General features: G+C 38.1%; 1 protein-coding gene across 2 annotated transcripts; it reads left to right on the top strand.

Annotated features, from left to right (window-relative positions):
* On the top strand, positions 2616-16883 carry ANP32E (acidic nuclear phosphoprotein 32 family member E). Of its 2 annotated transcripts, none has more exons than XM_005677690.3 (7): positions 2616-2995; positions 5961-6110; positions 6586-6708; positions 7447-7606; positions 8647-8825; positions 13291-13351; positions 14226-16883. In XM_005677690.3, the coding sequence occupies exons 1-7, from the start codon at positions 2942-2944 to the stop codon at positions 14294-14296; spliced, it is 798 nt and encodes a 265-aa protein (XP_005677747.1). In that variant the 5' UTR covers positions 2616-2941; the 3' UTR covers positions 14297-16883. The 2 variants fall into 2 exon arrangements, with proteins under 2 accessions (XP_005677747.1, XP_005677746.1); XM_005677689.3 differs by having other exon boundaries at positions 2617-2995; positions 7447-7612.

The following is a 17426-nucleotide window of genomic DNA, read 5'->3' as shown; positions in this document are numbered from 1 at the left end:
TAAACATACTCTTTTTTAATATTCTTTTCCATTGTGATTTATTATAGGATATTGAGTATACAGTTTCCTGTGCTATACAATATGCCCTTGTTGTTTATTCATGCTGTATATAATAGTTTGCATCCCCTATTCCCGAACTCCCAATCGGTTCCTCCTCTGCGCTGCCTACCCCTTGGCAGCCACAAATCTGTTCTCTATTAGATATAGTCTGCTTTCGTTTTTTATATAATTTCATTTGTGTAATATTTTAGAGTCCACATAAAAGTGATATCATATGATATTTGTCTTTCTCTGTCTGATTTACTTCACTTAGTATGGTGATCTCTAGGTCCACCCATGTAGCTGCAAATGGCATTATGTCATTCTTTTTTTATGGCTGAGTAATATTCCATTATATTATATATACATAATATACATCTTTATCCATTCATCTTTTGATGGACATTTAGGTTGTTTCCATGTTTGACTGTATTTCATTCTTTTATCCTTCACTTAAGCTCCATGCACTTATCCGCCAGCTTGGTGGTATTCTTCATTCAGCCGCTTCCTAGGCACCTTTCTTTCTGTGCACCAGCCTTATGGGGAATCTTTCCTCTCCAGCATCTTGTTTATCCTAGCTTCTTGACTGAGTCTAGAAAGTTTCAAGGTATTGAGATATAAAGATGAAAGATGATATGAGGAAGGGGATAACAGGTATGGGGGTAAGGTCCACTTTCAGAATCCTTGTCTCGGCTTACCATGGCCTTTCCTCTCGTTCATTATTTCTAGCCCACTCTCCCATTCTATCTACTGTGTTCTGATAAAAAAGCCCTACTGTTTAACCCCAGTAATCATCTATCCCCTGAAACTCTTTGGCTTGCATACATTTCCCCCCTACAAATTCACCTCCTTCTTTTCTACTTGCTCCTTAGCTTCTCTGACAGCTTTGGTAGACAACTTAACGTCTGTCTCCTCAACCATGCTTTGTTCTCCTTTCCCTGATAAGTCTTATATACATTCTCTGTGGACATCTTATTTTGCTCTCATGCCCTCAGCTATCACTCATATATGGATGACTCCCTAATCTGACTCCTTCCCTGAACTGTCTTTGGGATTCCACTCAGAGTTTCAGATTGCAACGGCTAGTGGGATCAGAATACAGAACTTCCTAAGCTGGTACTAAAATGTGTTTCTTTATAGTCCCCTTTTTCCTTGTCTTGCTTTAGAAAAAAAAACAAACTCTTCTTGAACTGTTCCTCAGTTCATTTTGATTCATTCTTGTATCATCTTGACTTCCTTTGGCCTGGGTTCAAACAAACAAATAAAGACTAACTCCAAATACCTGCCCCTGTCATATCATTTTATAACAAAATCTCTCCCTCTTCCGCTGTTTTTATCTTCATAAAACCTCCTTTTCAGGGAATTCAAAGGGAACACTTGGCAAGGAAAAGGCAATCACTATTTTGTTTTCTTTTATTTAACGTGACAAATTCCAAATATTTACATTTTAAATGCAAGCCTGTTTCAGGAGCTGTGTGTCTTGTTAGGGAGAAGTATGGAAGGTGGGGCAATGTGGAGCGGTTAGAAATCTAATAGGAAATCCTAAGGTCTCTAACCTGAAAAGCTGGAAAAATAGTAAAGAAACAGTTCTGGAAGTTGGACTAAGTCACCTACTTCCTTCCCCAAAGTAGTGGGAATTTATCCTGAGAAAGGTGTAAGGGAATGGAAAGAACAGAATTTAAGCAAGAACTAAGAAAGGCTAAACTCTCAAGACAAAAGTTTAAAAAATCATTCTTATACCGCTTTTATATTCCGCATTGACAGACTTTTAAAAGCACATTTATACTACAGATTTCCTTGGAAATTGACCATAGGGATTTTAGAAAAGAGAGGTATTGCGGTACTATTTCTATGCGCATTAATGTCTGATTTTCGTTAGCCCAGCATTGTTTTCCCTCCAAGGTCTTAGTCTTTATTACAGCAACAATTACCTCAAGAACCTCTAGGGTAGTTTTGTTTAAAAGTGCCTAACTTATCATACTTCACCCAACTACTTTCAACTACTTTCAAAATCGTTTAGTCCTTCATGCTGAAAGTTAAAACTACTATCTTTATCCCTGTTCTGGTTCTGCACCAGAAGCCTGTCTCCTGCAGGACACTGCCACGAAGGCATGCTTTTTACGTGGTGAGCACGTTGCTGTTCACCTTGGCTGCAAAGCAAGAGCTGCGTTTTAAAATCGCCAGGAGCGGGTGGGTGCAGTGTGCTGAATTATCTGTCTTACAACTTCCGCCCGTAAGAATGATGTTTTCTTCCTTCCTTTAACATTAAAAACAGACAAAACAAAAACAAAAAGAAATCCAACAAGCTTCAGAACCGTCCGATCGCCTAGGGAAAGCGCGCCAATCACACAAAGAAAAGGAGGGGGGCTGCTGGGATTCAAAATCATTTCTCCGGGACGAACACCTTCCTGAACCTATCGGAGTTAACTGCGCGCTTGGTCGCAGCCAGTAAACACGCTGTTTCTGGTTCAGGTCCGCCCTAAAGACTGATCGACATTTATGTAACCCAATGGAGTAGTGAGATGCTGAGGAATCCACCAATACATTCGGGTGGTGGGTGGAGTGTAGGCCAGGGGGTTGGCGGTGCCGTGTCATGGAGGCTCAGTCTCCGAGCAGCCATTGAAGGGGAAGGAACTGAGGGTGTGTGTATGTGTGTGCGTGTGAGTGCGCGCGCGAGTGTGTGGACAAGGAGGTGGGGGCAGCCGAGTTAGAGTCCCAACTCCTTGGACTCCATTTGCGATTCTCTTCTTTCTTCCCCATACCTATCTGGTGGTGGTGGGCGTTTATATTTGCCTTTCTTTTCATTCATTTCCAAATCTTTTAAAAATTTAGGGTTGGGGGTAGTGGGAAAGGCAGGAAAAGGTAAGGGAGGAGAGTAGTAGCAGAAGAGCAGGAGGAGGACATGGAGATGAAGAAGAGGATTAACCTGGAGTTAAGGGACAGAGCCCCGGAGGAGGTGAGATGACTCAGCCCCCTCCCCTTCCTCACCAGCCCTGTATTCGGAGGATCGGGTTTCTGGGGGTCCTGGTGGGTGTGTGGGGAGGGGTAATGAATTAACCCCCATCTGGGTAGGGCTGGAGGGAAATATTCAATTTTAACTTTTAAATCATTAAAATCTTAAAATGGCGAAGGGTTTAAGTTTCTAGGGGGCGTTTTTGTGTGTGCTTGGCGGCTTAGCCCCTTCTCCCCTCGAGTCAGGCGTCGTGGCCTCGTGGGGGCGGGAAGCGGGGTGTTGGGGATGGTTCAGCGGCTTCGCTGCCCACGTTCCTGCTCCTTAGGGCCGGCGGCGTGGGCGCGACCCCCCAGTCCCATTCGCCTCTGCCGCAGCCATCGTCGCCTGAGAAGTTAGTCCAACTTTTCTGCAGTGCTGCCAACTCTTTTTTGGGGCCAGGGGGCGTCCCCGGCCTCGAGGCCCCTGGGCGTTCGACGACATCGCGCCGGGCGCTGGCTGGGGTCGCTTGCGTAGTCGGAAGGACCGCGGGCTGCCGGCGGCGCCCACTCCCCCGGGAAGCGGCGCGCGCCGACCGCCGCCAGGCGGAATCTGGGTCAGCGGCTGGTTCTCTGGCCGCGAGGAAGTTTTGGGACTCGTCGTAGTGACCGGAGGTGGGGAGGGGACACGAGACTTTATCCCCTTCGTCCTTCCGCGGTGTAACAAAATTCGGCTCTGCGTGTCTTGTCGTGGAGGCTGCAACTCCAGTTTTGATCCCGGGAGACCGTTTCACAAAACTAAACAAATGGGTCGTAGAAGTTTCGCGTCTTTAAGATAGGTTCGGCGAAACTAAATGATGCGCTCTCGCTGCTGTCGCCTTAGTTAAAGAGACAGGCTTGGGAGGGGCCACGTGAGGCGGGTCGCGGTCAACTTTTCGGGGGTCGGGCGGAAGGCGTTTCCGCCTCCTTTTTGGAGGGAGCCTTCTCGACTTCACCCAGTCCTCCCCGCCCGGGGCGGAGGCACTGGGGGCGTGCGGGCTGGGAGGCGACCCCTTTTTTCGTTGGGGAGTCCCCGCCCCTTCTGGGGTTTCCCGTCGGTCGGAGCGGCAGGTCGCGAAAGCGGGGCCCATGGCCAGCGAGGAACCTCGCGTTTCTGGTCGCAGTGGAAAACGTCTAGAGTCTTGCTAATTGCAGCCTTCGAAATAAACCCTAGAATTGCAATATAAGGGGTATATGTTTTTCGGGAGGGGTAAAGGGGGTGCTTGTGCGTACCAGCGTAGGGTCCTTTCGGTAGGCTGTAGCGGCGTGAGGAGTGGGAATCCGAGATCTTTTAAGTACTTTTTAGAAAATATCTTTCCATGAAATTGGTGGGGGGCAGGGAGGAGGGAAAAGAGTCACTACTATCATCCCACAGATAACTGGAAGTTTCCTAGGGCCTACTCTTTAAGGACTTAAGGAAAAAACAAAACCAAAGTTAAAAAGCTGTCTCGCAGAAGCACACATTTCGAATGCGCTTTTATGTCTTGGTTGGAAAAGTGGGTTTGCCCCTCCTCCCCCATTTTTATACCTGTCCTATCCCTAGTAATTTTCTCGCCAGTTTTGGGGAGTCCCGGATGTCACTTGTGCAGCCTCTCCTCCTTCCCCTGTGGTGTAATAACGGTCTCTTATATTTGAACAGCCCTTTACAGTTTACAGGGCGCTCTTCGTGTTTGTTATTTACTCTAGTACTTCCGACCAACTTGTAAGGTGGATGGTATTGTTTTAGAATCCAAATTAGCAAACGGAGTCTCAGGGCAGTGAAGTTACTTACTCAAGTGGAAAAACTGGTTTTCGGACACCAAATCTAGTGGCCCTTTCCTCCACTCAGCTAGACTAGGAGTCTGAGGCTTGACAGTGCCGCACAGCTCTGCCCCACCTGTGACTGGCTCCAGGCAGTCATGCTAACCTTCTAGGCCTTGACTTCTTCCGCTCTAACCAGATTATGATGCCTTCCTTTGCTTCCTGAAATACCATGTCATGTTCAAATAGAGAAGGTGGCATTCCTAGTTGCTAACATTTATTTCTCAAAATACCTCAGACATATTTTTGCATTGAGAGTAGAGGGCCAAGGTTTCCTGCCCCCCTTCTAGGTTTAAGTCCATTTAGGCCCACACCAGAAAGTTTTGTGCTCCAGCTCTGACCGGATAGAGGATCCAGCATCTGCCCTTCCGCGACTGGGGAGAAGTTACAGAAATTCTACCAGGGTGGCAGGGGAAAATAACATTTAGTCGAGGATGTGTTGTTCTGGGTGATACTGATACTAGAACAAAGACCATCTGAAAGCTGGGCTCTCTGAGAAGGAGCTTTCTAGTGTTTCTTCATGAAAGGTAACAAGGTATTTTTGAGTTATGGTGACATCAACCAAAGATAAGGGGGTTTTAAAGTGAAAAAGTGAATAAAACAATTGCCTTTCTTCTCCCTGCTATTTTAGGGCTTATTTAAATCCTTTCTCAGTAACCTCGGTGTCCCCTTACTGCATAAATATATGCCCTGATGTTGAGGGTCCTTTTCACAAGTGTCAGAAACAAGTTTCACGTGGGAGGTTTTTCAAAGGTTTATTTCTTATGCAATTAAAAAAAAATTTTTTTTAAATTAGTGGGACATCCCTGGTGGTCCAGTGGGTAAGACTCTGTACTCCCAATGCAAGAGACCCAGGTTCAATCCCTGGTCAGAGAACTAGATCCCACATGCTGCAACTAAGACCCAGTACAGCTAAATAAATATATATTTAAAAAAATTTTTATTAGTGATTTGAAGCAGGCATTGAATGTCTTAGCCCAAGTTTAAATTTTAAAAAACTAACAAGATATCAGACTTTGTATTTCGATTTTGGGGGAGAATGAAAAGGATCTATATAAGGGGATTGGTGGTTTTAATATTCACGTTTCCAGAGTGTCAGGACCCAGGTCTTTTTGCTAAACAAACTAAAGAATCATTCACATTCTCTCTTCTAGGTAACAGAATTGGTCCTTGATAATTGCCTCTGTGTCAATGGGGAAATTGAGGGCCTGAATGATACTTTTAAAAAACTAGAATTTCTGAGTATGGCTAATGTGGAACTAAGTTCACTGGCCCGGCTGCCCAGCTTAAATAAACTTCGGAAGGTAAGTTGGCATTAGGCATGAGAGTATCATGACTTTGATGCCAAGGGGTACTATGCACATTTTTTCCCACATGAAATGATGATTCTGCCTTTTAATTAGAAGCCTCTGTGTTTCTAGAGGTAAGAAAATGGGTTGTGTAGCATTTTGAAATCCTCTGTAATATTGCTTTGGTTGTGGAAATTTAATAATGAAATCACTTTATGACATGAATTTTAACACCTACCAAATGTTTTTCTCTGAAGCGTAAAGTCCAACTATTATACAACTGGAACCAAACCTGGTTAGAAGTCCGTAGAGATTCTAATATTTTATTTGGTGGTCATAGATGGGAATTTGGAAATTAAAGACTTCTGAAAGTCTTTCTTGAAGACAAAGAGAATGACAATTGTTTTCTTTAAATTGATATATTTTAGAAATCTTTAATGTGTCCTAATCCTTTGCCATTCATTGTTTTCTTCTCATGTTGAATATATAGTTGGAACTTAGTGACAATATAATTTCTGGAGGCTTGGAAGTCCTGGCAGAGAAATGCCCAAATCTTACCTACCTCAATTTGAGTGGAAACAAAATCAAAGATCTCAGTACAGTAGAAGCTCTGGTAAGTGGAAAGGTTTGTCTCGGGACTTGCTTTTTTTGGTTGAATTTTCTGAGATTTGCTTGAGTTTTATCCTATTGACTTGTAATTCACTCTTGTGAAACTTTTGGCTTTCTTATATGTTGTTATACAGATGATACTGCTTTATTTTCCTTTGGAGTAAAACATTCAGATAAATGTTTAAATCTGTAGGAAATTTATTTTATCATCAACTTCAGGAGTTGAATATCTGGTTGTAAAATTTCCAGTATTTTCTTAAAGTCTGTTCCTTCTTTCTTATTTTTTGAGTTATTTCATTATTTGCTCCTCAGTTTCCTGGTATGAGGGAAGGAAAGGAGATGAAGTGAAACTCTGAAAACTTAAGGAAAAAAAAAAAAAGCTTGGGGGAGGTTGAAATTGTTGAAAATAAACTTGATTGTGGATTTAAACTAACCATGTTATTGTTGTTGCCTCTTTATGCACAGATTCAGTCAACAAAATATATTGAGTGCCACTACAGGCGAAGCACTAAGCCAGGTGCTCGAGATAGCAGTGAACAAAACAGAGTTCCTGCTCTTGTGGCGTTTACGCGCCAGGGCCTATTAGGAGAATTAACTGCTCGATAGAATAGCCCTTCATTATAAAATTCTAAACATCTGAAATTCTCTTGACTTTAAGTTCTATACATTTTCTGGTTCATGAATTAAAAAAGAATAAAGATTTTAAATCGTGAGTGTAATTTTTTACTTTTTACCTTTCTAGCAAAATCTTAAAAATTTGAAGAGTCTTGACTTGTTTAACTGTGAGATCACAAACCTGGAAGATTACAGAGAAAGTATTTTTGAACTGCTGCAGCAAATCACATACTTAGATGGATTTGACCAGGAGGATAATGAAGCACCAGATTCAGAAGAGGAGGATGATGAGGGTAATCATTCTTAGTACTATAAATGTGTCACAATTATAGCCTCTACCCTAGCTAGTAAATTAGATTGGACTTGGGTATTTAAGTGTGGGGGATAAAAGATATAAGACAAGAAAACCTTTAAACCCACAGCCCTAGTCCTGTATTTGTTCTGATTTCTGATTGCTTTGGGGAATTTAATGGTTATTATAATATTAAGCTCCATAAAATTTTATATTTAAACCTCACCACTACTCAGTAAAATGGTAACTTTTTTTTTTTTTGGTAACTTTTAAAATAGTATTAAAAACAAGCCAAAAACCATTCATCACATAATTATCCATAAAAGTCACAAAGTAGAAACAAGTATATAACAAATAAACAAAATGTGATATATCCATACAATGGAATCTTAATCAGCCATAAAAATGATTGAAGTACTGATGCATGCTGCAATGTGTGTGAACCTTGAAAACATTTTGCTAAGTGAAAGAAGCCATATTCAGAAAGCCACATATTGTATGACACTGTTTATATGAAATGTCATACAATATGTGTGGCATTTGCCTCACATTCGTAGGTAAATTCATAGAGACAGAAAGTAGAGTAATCATTGTTAGGGATCGGGGAGAGGAGAATGGTGAGTGACTATTAATGGATTTTCAGATAAATTGGTGACTAATAGATCAGATGACAGAACAGCTGTTATTAGTGATGGGACACTTGCTATTGGTTGAAAAATTATTCACTTGTAAGAAGAAATTTGATGGATAAACAGTGTTACAAAATGATGGAATGATTGTCAGGTTTTGAAGACTATGAAGTAAAATCAACTTGAGTACATGTAATGTTTTTAAGAGAATCTATACATTGGAAAAATTTTAATGTTTAGATACTGTATTTCTCAAATAGTAAATAGGGATGTTATAAAAGAGAAATCTTAAAAAAAAAAAAAAATCACCCTGAGATACTTTCTACCCATTGGCTTAAGAATCTGAGGGGCCAGGGCAAAAATAATTTGCCCAGACGTTTGCTCATCTTTTAAAATATTCTAAAAGATGGAGATGAAGATGATGAAGAGGAAGAGGAAGATGAAGCTGGTCCACCTGAAGGATATGAGGAAGAGGAGGAAGAAGAGGAGGAGGATGAGGATGAGGATGAAGATGAAGCAGGCTCAGAACTGGGAGAAGGAGAAGAGGAGGTGGGCCTCTCATATTTGATGAAAGAAGAAATTCAGGTGAGTAGACCTTATATGCAGTGAAAATTAACTCTTTAGGCATAGCGTTAAGTAATATAAAAAGTAAGCTGTGTAGAAATTTGAGAGTTTTTTTCACAATTCTGTGTTGTATCCACCTGCTTTTTTCTCCCACTGTCCCCCAGTTTATACTATATCCAGATAATCATAAACCGTATGATTTTGCCTCCCAGATATCTTTCAAATCCATCTTTCCCTCAGTAGCATGGTATAGTGGAAACATTGCAAGTGTGTCTGAGCCTCAGTTTCTGCATTTATACAACTGAGATTTATACCAACTTCATAGAGTCGTTAAGGATTTAACAAACTAATATGTGTGAAGTATCTAGTTGCTGGCACGTTGTAGGCACTCATGGAAACTTTCCTTTCCCCTAATTATTTTTTGCTTATGCTTTTCTAGTAGTTTTCTAAATGGTCTCTCTGAGAATAGCATTACTACTTAGGTGTATCCTCCACAATGCCTGCCTGTGTGGTCTGCATGCAAATGTGATTGTACCACTAGCCTGCTTGAAACCCTTTAATGTTTCCCTGTTGCCACCACGATATACAAGGCCGTCCATTATCTAGCCTCTGCTTCCTTCTCTAGCTTCATCTCCCTTAGTACCAAATTAAATCATCACATGAAGCTATTATTGCCTTTCTGTCTGTACACACATTGTTTACTTTATCCGAAATGACTTGCTAGCCATGCCTTCTAATGAACTTTTCTTTTTTCTCAGGTAAACATGAATATACTAAAGCATGTAAAGTGGACCGATTTTATGTACAACTCCATGAAATACTATATATATACACACTTGTGTAACCACTACTCAAATTGTGCCTCATGATCCTTTTAAACACTCAGCTTTCTGTAATTTTAAAGGGACAGCCACTCCTTCCTCTTTTACCTTTGAACCTATAGACATTTTGTAAAAACTTATTTGGCCACTTTCTACTAGATGGCTCCTTTAGGGAAGGGCTATTCATCTTTGTGTCTCAGCATCTAATACATTAATTGGGACATAGTAGGTTCACAGGAAATGTCATTTGACTAGAACGAATGATCTGTAGTCGCTAGGAGTTTAGATAAGTTATTAAGTTTTCTCTTAATGTAAAATTATTGAGTTTTGTTTTCATCATTCATAATTTAATATTTATTATTAAAAATAACCTTATTTAGATTAGAAAGTGTATTTTTGTTTTCCTAATGACTTTTACATTACTTAAACAGTATCACTGATTAATGATGATTTTTCTCTGATACCATTTTAAATATGAAACTAGTGTAGGAAAAAAATGGCACTTAAATTTGCTTGGGGCCTTAGTGAGTTAGGATCTTTACAATAATGAAGAATAGAACTTTTAAGTATTCAGGGAGAAAGGCAACCTATTCAGTTTTTATCAGCATACAACTTGAATATTTTCCCCATAAATTTTAATTTATTTAGTAAAATAATAGATTTGTTATTTTGTAATTTGACTTTTTTTTGCCTTTGGCTGCACTGCTCCATTTGTGCGACCTTAGTTCCCTGATCAAGGATCAAACCCATGCCCCTACTACAGTGGAAGTACAGAGTCCTAACCACTAAACCACCAGTCCTTGCAGCTGACTTTTATTTTCTGTGCCAATAATTCTTCTTTAAATAGTATTAAGTCATTTAAAAATGACCTTCAGCTAACTTTGAATGTTTATATTCATCCTTCTGTTGAGTATTGGGAAATATTAACTAAAAATGATGTGGTGAAGTATAGAGCAAACATCTCTAAGATAATATATACAACATTAAGTCAGTGTGGTACCCAGGTAGCTGAGTCCTGAAGTTTTCAATCATGGTGAGGTAATTTGGGTGTTTTTTTTAAATGAAGTCTTGTTTTTAGAAGCTAAGAGCCAGAGAACCTTCAGAAAGTAAGATTTTAAAACATCAGAATGAAATAGAAGTGATATTTGATTAGCTACTTTTTTGTTTGAGTTATTTCTATTTCAGCTGCTCTTCAGATGTAAGGAATTAATATGTATAAAGAAGGACTTATATGTAGTATACTTCATTAAAAATGGAGATGGAGGATTTAGGAGAATTGGGAATTACCGTGTTTTTGCACTATTCACAGTATTAACACAAATGAGGAAACATTTTATAAACCACTAATTAGGAAAAGACCATAATCTTTACAGAGCAAATATCTGGTAATCTAATAGATTATATATGTGTGTGTGTGTATTTAGCTGTGCTGGGTCTTCACTGTAGTGCATAGGATTTAGTTTCCTGAACTCCACGCTCCCTGCCTTGTAAGCACTGAGTCGTAGCCAAAGGATCACCAGGGAAGTCTCTAGATGATATATATATATTTAAAGGCATAAAAAGATGATATATTTTTTTAAAAGGCATAAAAACATGAATTGATTAATCATGTTTTATATAAAACAAAATCCAGAGAAACAGTTTGCTTTTTAAAGTTGAGCTTTTCTAAGTTACCATAGAATACATGTGATTAGTATTTCATGTGGTTTGATTTTTTAAAAAAATTTATAAATATTTAAATACCCTCATTTGTCATTCCTTGAAGATTTGAAGTGTTTAAAAAAATGTTCTTTACTTTCTCCTTTTCCTCTCCCTTTCCCTGATCTTCTCTCCCCTCTCTCCTCTACCCCCTTCTCTTCCTTTTCTATGTAGGTGTAAGCCCACATATTTTCCTAATTTTTACTGTAGTTGCTTAGTTTATTTGCTACCTCATCAATTGCTTATGCTTTTTGTAGCTTGGATGTCCTGGTATGGAGTGTTTTAAGGTTTGAATGGACTAAGAACAGTTTCTGATACGTGTCATGTAGTTTAGTTTCTCAGGGGCTTCAAGCTAAATGCGGGAAAAATAGGTTCTGATTAATGTTTCTAGATACAAGTGGAGCTGTGGTTATTTTGAAAAAGGTGGGTCGTCCAAGTTTTTCTTAACTACCAAGCAGTTTTTAGCATTTGCCATTTTAAACTATTTTAAGGAAGTGTACACTGTTTTGAAGTTGGAGGGGGCCCCTAGATTGATTGCATTTTTAAAAATATATATTAGAACTTAACCATCTGGAACACAACCAAGCACAAGGCAGTAATGTTTAAAATGTAAAAGTGTAAAAGGTCTAAATAACAAAAGACGTTTTCTTTGTAGGCGAATATTCAAGCTGTTACTCTAAACCTATTTTCTATATTCAGTTCTTTGGTAAGCTGCTTGATGTAGTTTCTGAATCCATAGCAGATTAAAATTGAAATAGTAACTGTAAAACAGCAGGCATTAGGAAAAGATACAACTCAAAGTAGAGGCCAAGAGTCACTTTAAAAAGGAGAAAACCATCTTACCTATATTAATAGTCTTTGAGGAAATTGGCATATACTAATTAGTATACTGCTCATCATCAAAATGGTGACTATGATAATTCAAGGAAAAGGTTTAGCATAAAATGTTATTTGCTTAAAAAAAAAAGGTTATGATGTTTGAAGGCTGTGTTTAAACCTTAGTTATCCAAAATACCTCATCCCACAAGAGTTATAGATCAAATTTTATTGTGATTTTTATTGATATTTGCTATTTTGCTGTGCAGATTTTTAGATGTAGAAAGAACTTAGAGATCTTTCTAGATGAATACTTTTTTCATTGATTGGAAAACCGAAGTCCAGAGAGATTAAGTGACTTACTCCATACGTATAACTGTGTTGGAGCTACAATTCAGGTGATTCCTTCCGCAGTCTATGAAACAGAAGACTGTGTCTTTGAAATAGTCAATAATTACTCTATTAGCCACTGGGCACATTTGCTTATTTAGTTAAAGTAAAATAAAATTCAGTTCCTCATTTGCACTGGTCACATTTCAGATGCTCAGTTGCCGTGTGTGGCTAGTGGTTACTGCATTGAACAGCACAGATACAGAACATTTCCGTTGTTGCAGAAAGTTCTTTTGAACATTGCTGTTCTCAACCATAACTTATTTTCATGAAAAAACTAGATTTAGTTAGGCTTTTAAAAAGACCTCTGTAAGTTAGGCAGAGGTTGTCAGAACATAGGATGACCATATATTTTTTTCCTGTTGGAATGTATTGTTATCAAAGAGTGAAAAGCCCATGTCATGGGTTGTTTATTCTCAAACTGAATTTTTTCTTTCAGTTGAAGTATAGTTGATTTCCAGTGTTGTGTTAGTTTCTGGTATATAACAAAGTGATTCAGTTTTATATATATATACACACACACTTAATCTTTTCCATTTTGGTTTATTGCAGGATATTAGATCCCTGTGCTATACAATAGGACCTTGTTGTTTATCTATTTTATGTATATAGTAGTTTATAGCTCCTAATCCCAAACTCCCAATTTATCCCTCCTTCATCCCCTTTGGTAACCATAAATTTGTTTTCTGTGTCTATGAGTCTATTTCTGTTTTGTGAATAAGTTTATTTGTGTCATATTCAAACAATATTTGAATCTCAAGGATGAAGAAGATGATGATGACTATGTTGAAGAAGGGGAAGAAGAAGAAGAGGAAGAAGAGGGTAAGTTACATTAGCCATTCAAAAATCCTAAAAAGCTTTTATTCATGGGTTTTAAAGAATGTGTCTGTAATTCAAATTATCACTGATCTCTTTGATATTCATAACATATCACACAATTCCTTGAAAGGTATAAAACCTTTTTAAAGAGGAATTTTCTCAGGACATTCATTAATTCCATTTAAAAGGAAAAAAAACAGCTTATAACATTTGTTTCAAAACAGGAATGAAGAGATAATGGGGCCATAAGCTCAATTTATTATTTTTTTATAGACTTTCATTTTGAAGAGGGTGAAACCTTATTTATGAGAGAAGAGCAGTTGAACTCCAGATAATGCCTGCTTTAGATTTGCCCTCTCGTTGGGCTTCCCTCGTGGCTCAGAGGTTAAAGTGTCTGCCTGGAATGCACAGGGCTTTGATCCCTGGGTCGGGAAGATCCCCTGGAGAAGGAACTGGCGACCCACTCCAGTACTCTTGCCTGGAGAATCCCATGGAGGGAGGAGCCTGGTAGGCTACAGTCCATGGGGTCACAAAGAGTTGGACAGGACTGAGCCACTTCACTTCACTTCACTTCACTCTCTTTACCTAGGTCTTTTAAGAAATTTAAAAATTTAGTAACAGTTCCATTAATGTTTCTTGATCTGTACTTCATGATTTGACCACAAGGGTGCATAGCAAGCTGTCATTATTTATGGCTTTCTAAGTCTTATTAAGGTTGTTTCAATACTGAACTTAAAAGTAATGGAGAGGGGAAACCTAACCTATAATTTTCTTGTGCCATTAACTTTAACTAAGATAGATTCAAAATTTTGTAGCCTAACAAATATTCATCTGTTAAAATTAAGTATTTTCAACAGTTTTCCTTTTATTTTTTCAGAAGAAGAAGGTCTTCGAGGGGAAAAGAGGAAACGAGATGCTGAAGATGATGGAGAGGAAGAAGATGACTAGATCATTCTAAGACCAGATTCCCTAATGTTCCTGGGTGTGCAATAGAGTGGTCACATCTTCTTTGTTTCTTCTTGTATGATAGCTATCCCTACAGAATATAATGTGTAACTTTTTATAGGAAAAGTGTGGTTTTACTATTTTTGCCTTATCATTCCAAATAAGATTAACTAGTCTGTTAATGATCATATTGTATGTAGAGAAAAATTTTCATTGACCCCCCCCATTGTGAAATTCCCTAGCAATTTATTTAGAATCTTAAATTTTCTAATTAAAGCTCATTGTATTAGTCATTTTTAGCATAATTAAAATATGATCGCTTTTACACAGGCATAGTATGGTGCATTTCATTCATAGGGTTTTTAAGTTATTTATAAATTCACTGAAATCACAGTTGGCTGAAATCTGGAATGAAAATAGTCTCTTGAATGCTAAGTTGGTTATTTTTTTAGAGGCAACCCAGAGATCTTTAGTTTGAAGGCAGTGCCTTTTTTTTGGCTGAGGGTAGTTGAGTGCTTTTTTGTCACACGAGTAGCTTGGAAAGTAGGGGCAGAATAGTAAAGGTTTTATTCAACAATATAGCTCATGGCATTTGTGGAGCCTTCTAAAACCCTTTAAGCTAGGTGACTAAGAAGATTTTTGTTTTCAAGGAAAAATTGCTTATACTGAGTTGAGAGACATGTAGGTGAGCCCTTTCTTGTTTCAGCTGAAGATCATGGCCTGCCAACGGTTGTTATTTTAAGTGTGCACTCTTGTTTTCCTCTCAGTGATTCTCTTATGATCACCTTTCTTTCTTGTTTCACTCCTTTCCCTCTTCTCAAAAAACAATTGGGAAACAGGTACACCTAGGATGACTCTGTTTTATACCTCAACCACCTTTTCAGACCTGTGTCAGTCTTAAACAAGCTAAGTGAAAGAAACTGAGTATTTTCTGAAATATGGATATTATTATCAATACAGTTTTATGCAACAGACTCTGCTTACTGTAAATCTTTCTTGACAGGATGTACAGACTGTATTAGGAAGATGGAGAAAGAAAAGAATAGAGGAGACTCTTGGAAGCAGCACTGTGTTCCTCAAAATGAAAGTGAAGTCGCTCTTAGCGACCCCATGGACTGGAGCTTACCAGGCTCCTCCATCCATGGGATTTTCCAGGCAAGAGTACTGGAGTGGGGTGCCATTGCCTTCTCTGAAAGTCAGAACAATTGCCTGGTGATAATGAGACATTCAAATCAGATTAGCTTTCCGAATGATTTAGATACTACTCTGCAAAGCATGGGCTTCCCAGGTGGCACTAGTGGTAAAGAATTCACTTGCCAGTACAGGAGACGTAAGAGATGTGGGTTTGATCCCTGAGTTGGGAAGATCCCCTGGAAGAGGGCATGGCAACCCACTCCAGTATTCTTGCCTGGAGAATCCCAGGGACAGAGGAGCCTGCGTGGCTATAGTCCATAGGACTGCAAAGAGTCAGACATCACAGAAGCAACTTAAGAATGCACACACTGCAAAGTAGTTCTAATTTTTCTGAGCAGAACCTTTATTCTTTGTATAGTTTTAAAGCATTATTACCAGTTATAGCATTTAATTGGAATACACTGGACAGCTGGGAAAATATTTGAAACTAAATCAATATTAAGATTTGTTTTCAGGTAGATGTCTATTAAAAATAGAAACATTTGGGATAACTGAGTGTGTGTTTCCTTATACAACTACTAAATATAATATGAGTAGGCAAGTACATCTTTTTTGTTGTGGAGGCTCCATGTTCAAGGCAATTGCTTTCTTAATTTTAGCTAGCTAAAAATTTTTTCCCCTTTGTTTTGAATATGTGTAAGTTTTTAAAAAGTATCAGCAAATTAGTTGGTTACACTTGCATACTGGGACACATTTAAATTACTGAGAATAGTATTACTTCTTTCTTAGTTTAAAATGTATGACAGGGTTTTAGAGTAAAAAATTACAAAGTTATTTCTGGATAAACTAAAAAAGCTGCATAACTAAAATAAAACTGTTGGAATTAGTTTAGTTGGGGGGTTGGAATCTCCAAAGGCTAACATTTTACTCCTTTTTAACAATTATAATACCCTGTTTTAATTCCTGAGAATTCTTATTACAAAATATGCCAGATTATAAAATACTTTAAAAGTTAAATCTATATATTGACTTTCTTATCAATCATCTTATTGTGCAATCAAAATGATCAAAATTAGAGTTCTTTGGTTTGAAAACAACACTTAGAGCCTCCAGATAACTTTTTAAGAGTTATTTAGCTTTGTGGGTGATATTTTCATGCAAATAAGTAAGGGTGGGTTTTATATTTTGTAGAAGTTTTTGGTCCTATTTTAATGCTCTTTGTATGGCAGTATGTATATAGTGTGTTAAATTCCTCAAGACCCTCCTTGAAAACTTTGAAGTTAATACTTTTGTGCAACTGTGTTTTGAATAAAGCCATGACAGTGTTAAAAACAAACAAAAAAGGCAGTACTGATTATTATTTTATTGTTTCTGACCCCTGTTTTTTTCTGTGACTGCTGTAATTTAAAGTTTTTGAAAGTGAATTGCTTCAAATAAATTGAAGAGTTGTTACTGATTAGTTTCACTGTATGACATTTTTTGAACATCACCATTGAAGGTCTTTCCTAAAACAGAATCAGCTTGAAATTTAACATTCAAATACGAATGTGATATGAGATAATACAGTGTAATAGTTTAACTCATTAACTTTTCCCAAGGGGTTGAAAACTGAGCCAGTACTTTTTGTATTTTGATTTGAAGTAATAATATCTACAGTTGAAGTAACTATTGTTTATAGTTACCCAAAGTGATTATAAACCTCTTGTACAGCAAATAGTTTTCTAAAATGAGTCTAAAGTCTCCATTAGTACTGTGTTTATCTTCAGAGTCCTTAGATAATATAAATACAAATAATTCTTGCATGTTTATCTTGAGTAAATCCAACCTGAAACAAACTTTATCTGCTCTCAGTTTGGTTTTCCTATGATAAGTGGTTTTTTGAAAGTTTCATTTGTAGGCAACTCTGGAATTTGATAAAGTCAAGGCACAAGTATAAAATAATGTTTTCATGTATTTTAATTATGGAACTCTGCCTCCTGAGAGATGGAAAATACTGAAG

Source organism: Capra hircus, chromosome 3 (genome assembly GCF_001704415.2).
Source record: "Capra hircus breed San Clemente chromosome 3, ASM170441v1, whole genome shotgun sequence".
In the NCBI taxonomy this organism is placed as follows: Eukaryota; Metazoa; Chordata; class Mammalia; order Artiodactyla; family Bovidae; genus Capra; species Capra hircus.
The sequence above is the reverse complement of the archived record's forward strand: the minus strand, read 5'-3'. Positions and strand labels throughout refer to the sequence as shown.

Bases quoted from the DNA above. Each gene is read 5' to 3' on its own strand.
- ANP32E (XM_005677689.3), top strand. From the start codon at position 2,942: ATGGAGATGAAGAAGAGGATTAACCTGGAGTTAAGGGACAGAGCCCCG. The intron at 7,613-8,646 runs GTAATCATTCTT...ATATTCTAAAAG, and splicing joins AGAAGAGGAGGATGATGAGG to ATGGAGATGAAGATGATGAA. The intron at 13,352-14,225 runs GTAAGTTACATT...TTATTTTTTCAG, and splicing joins AGAAGAAGAGGAAGAAGAGG to AAGAAGAAGGTCTTCGAGGG.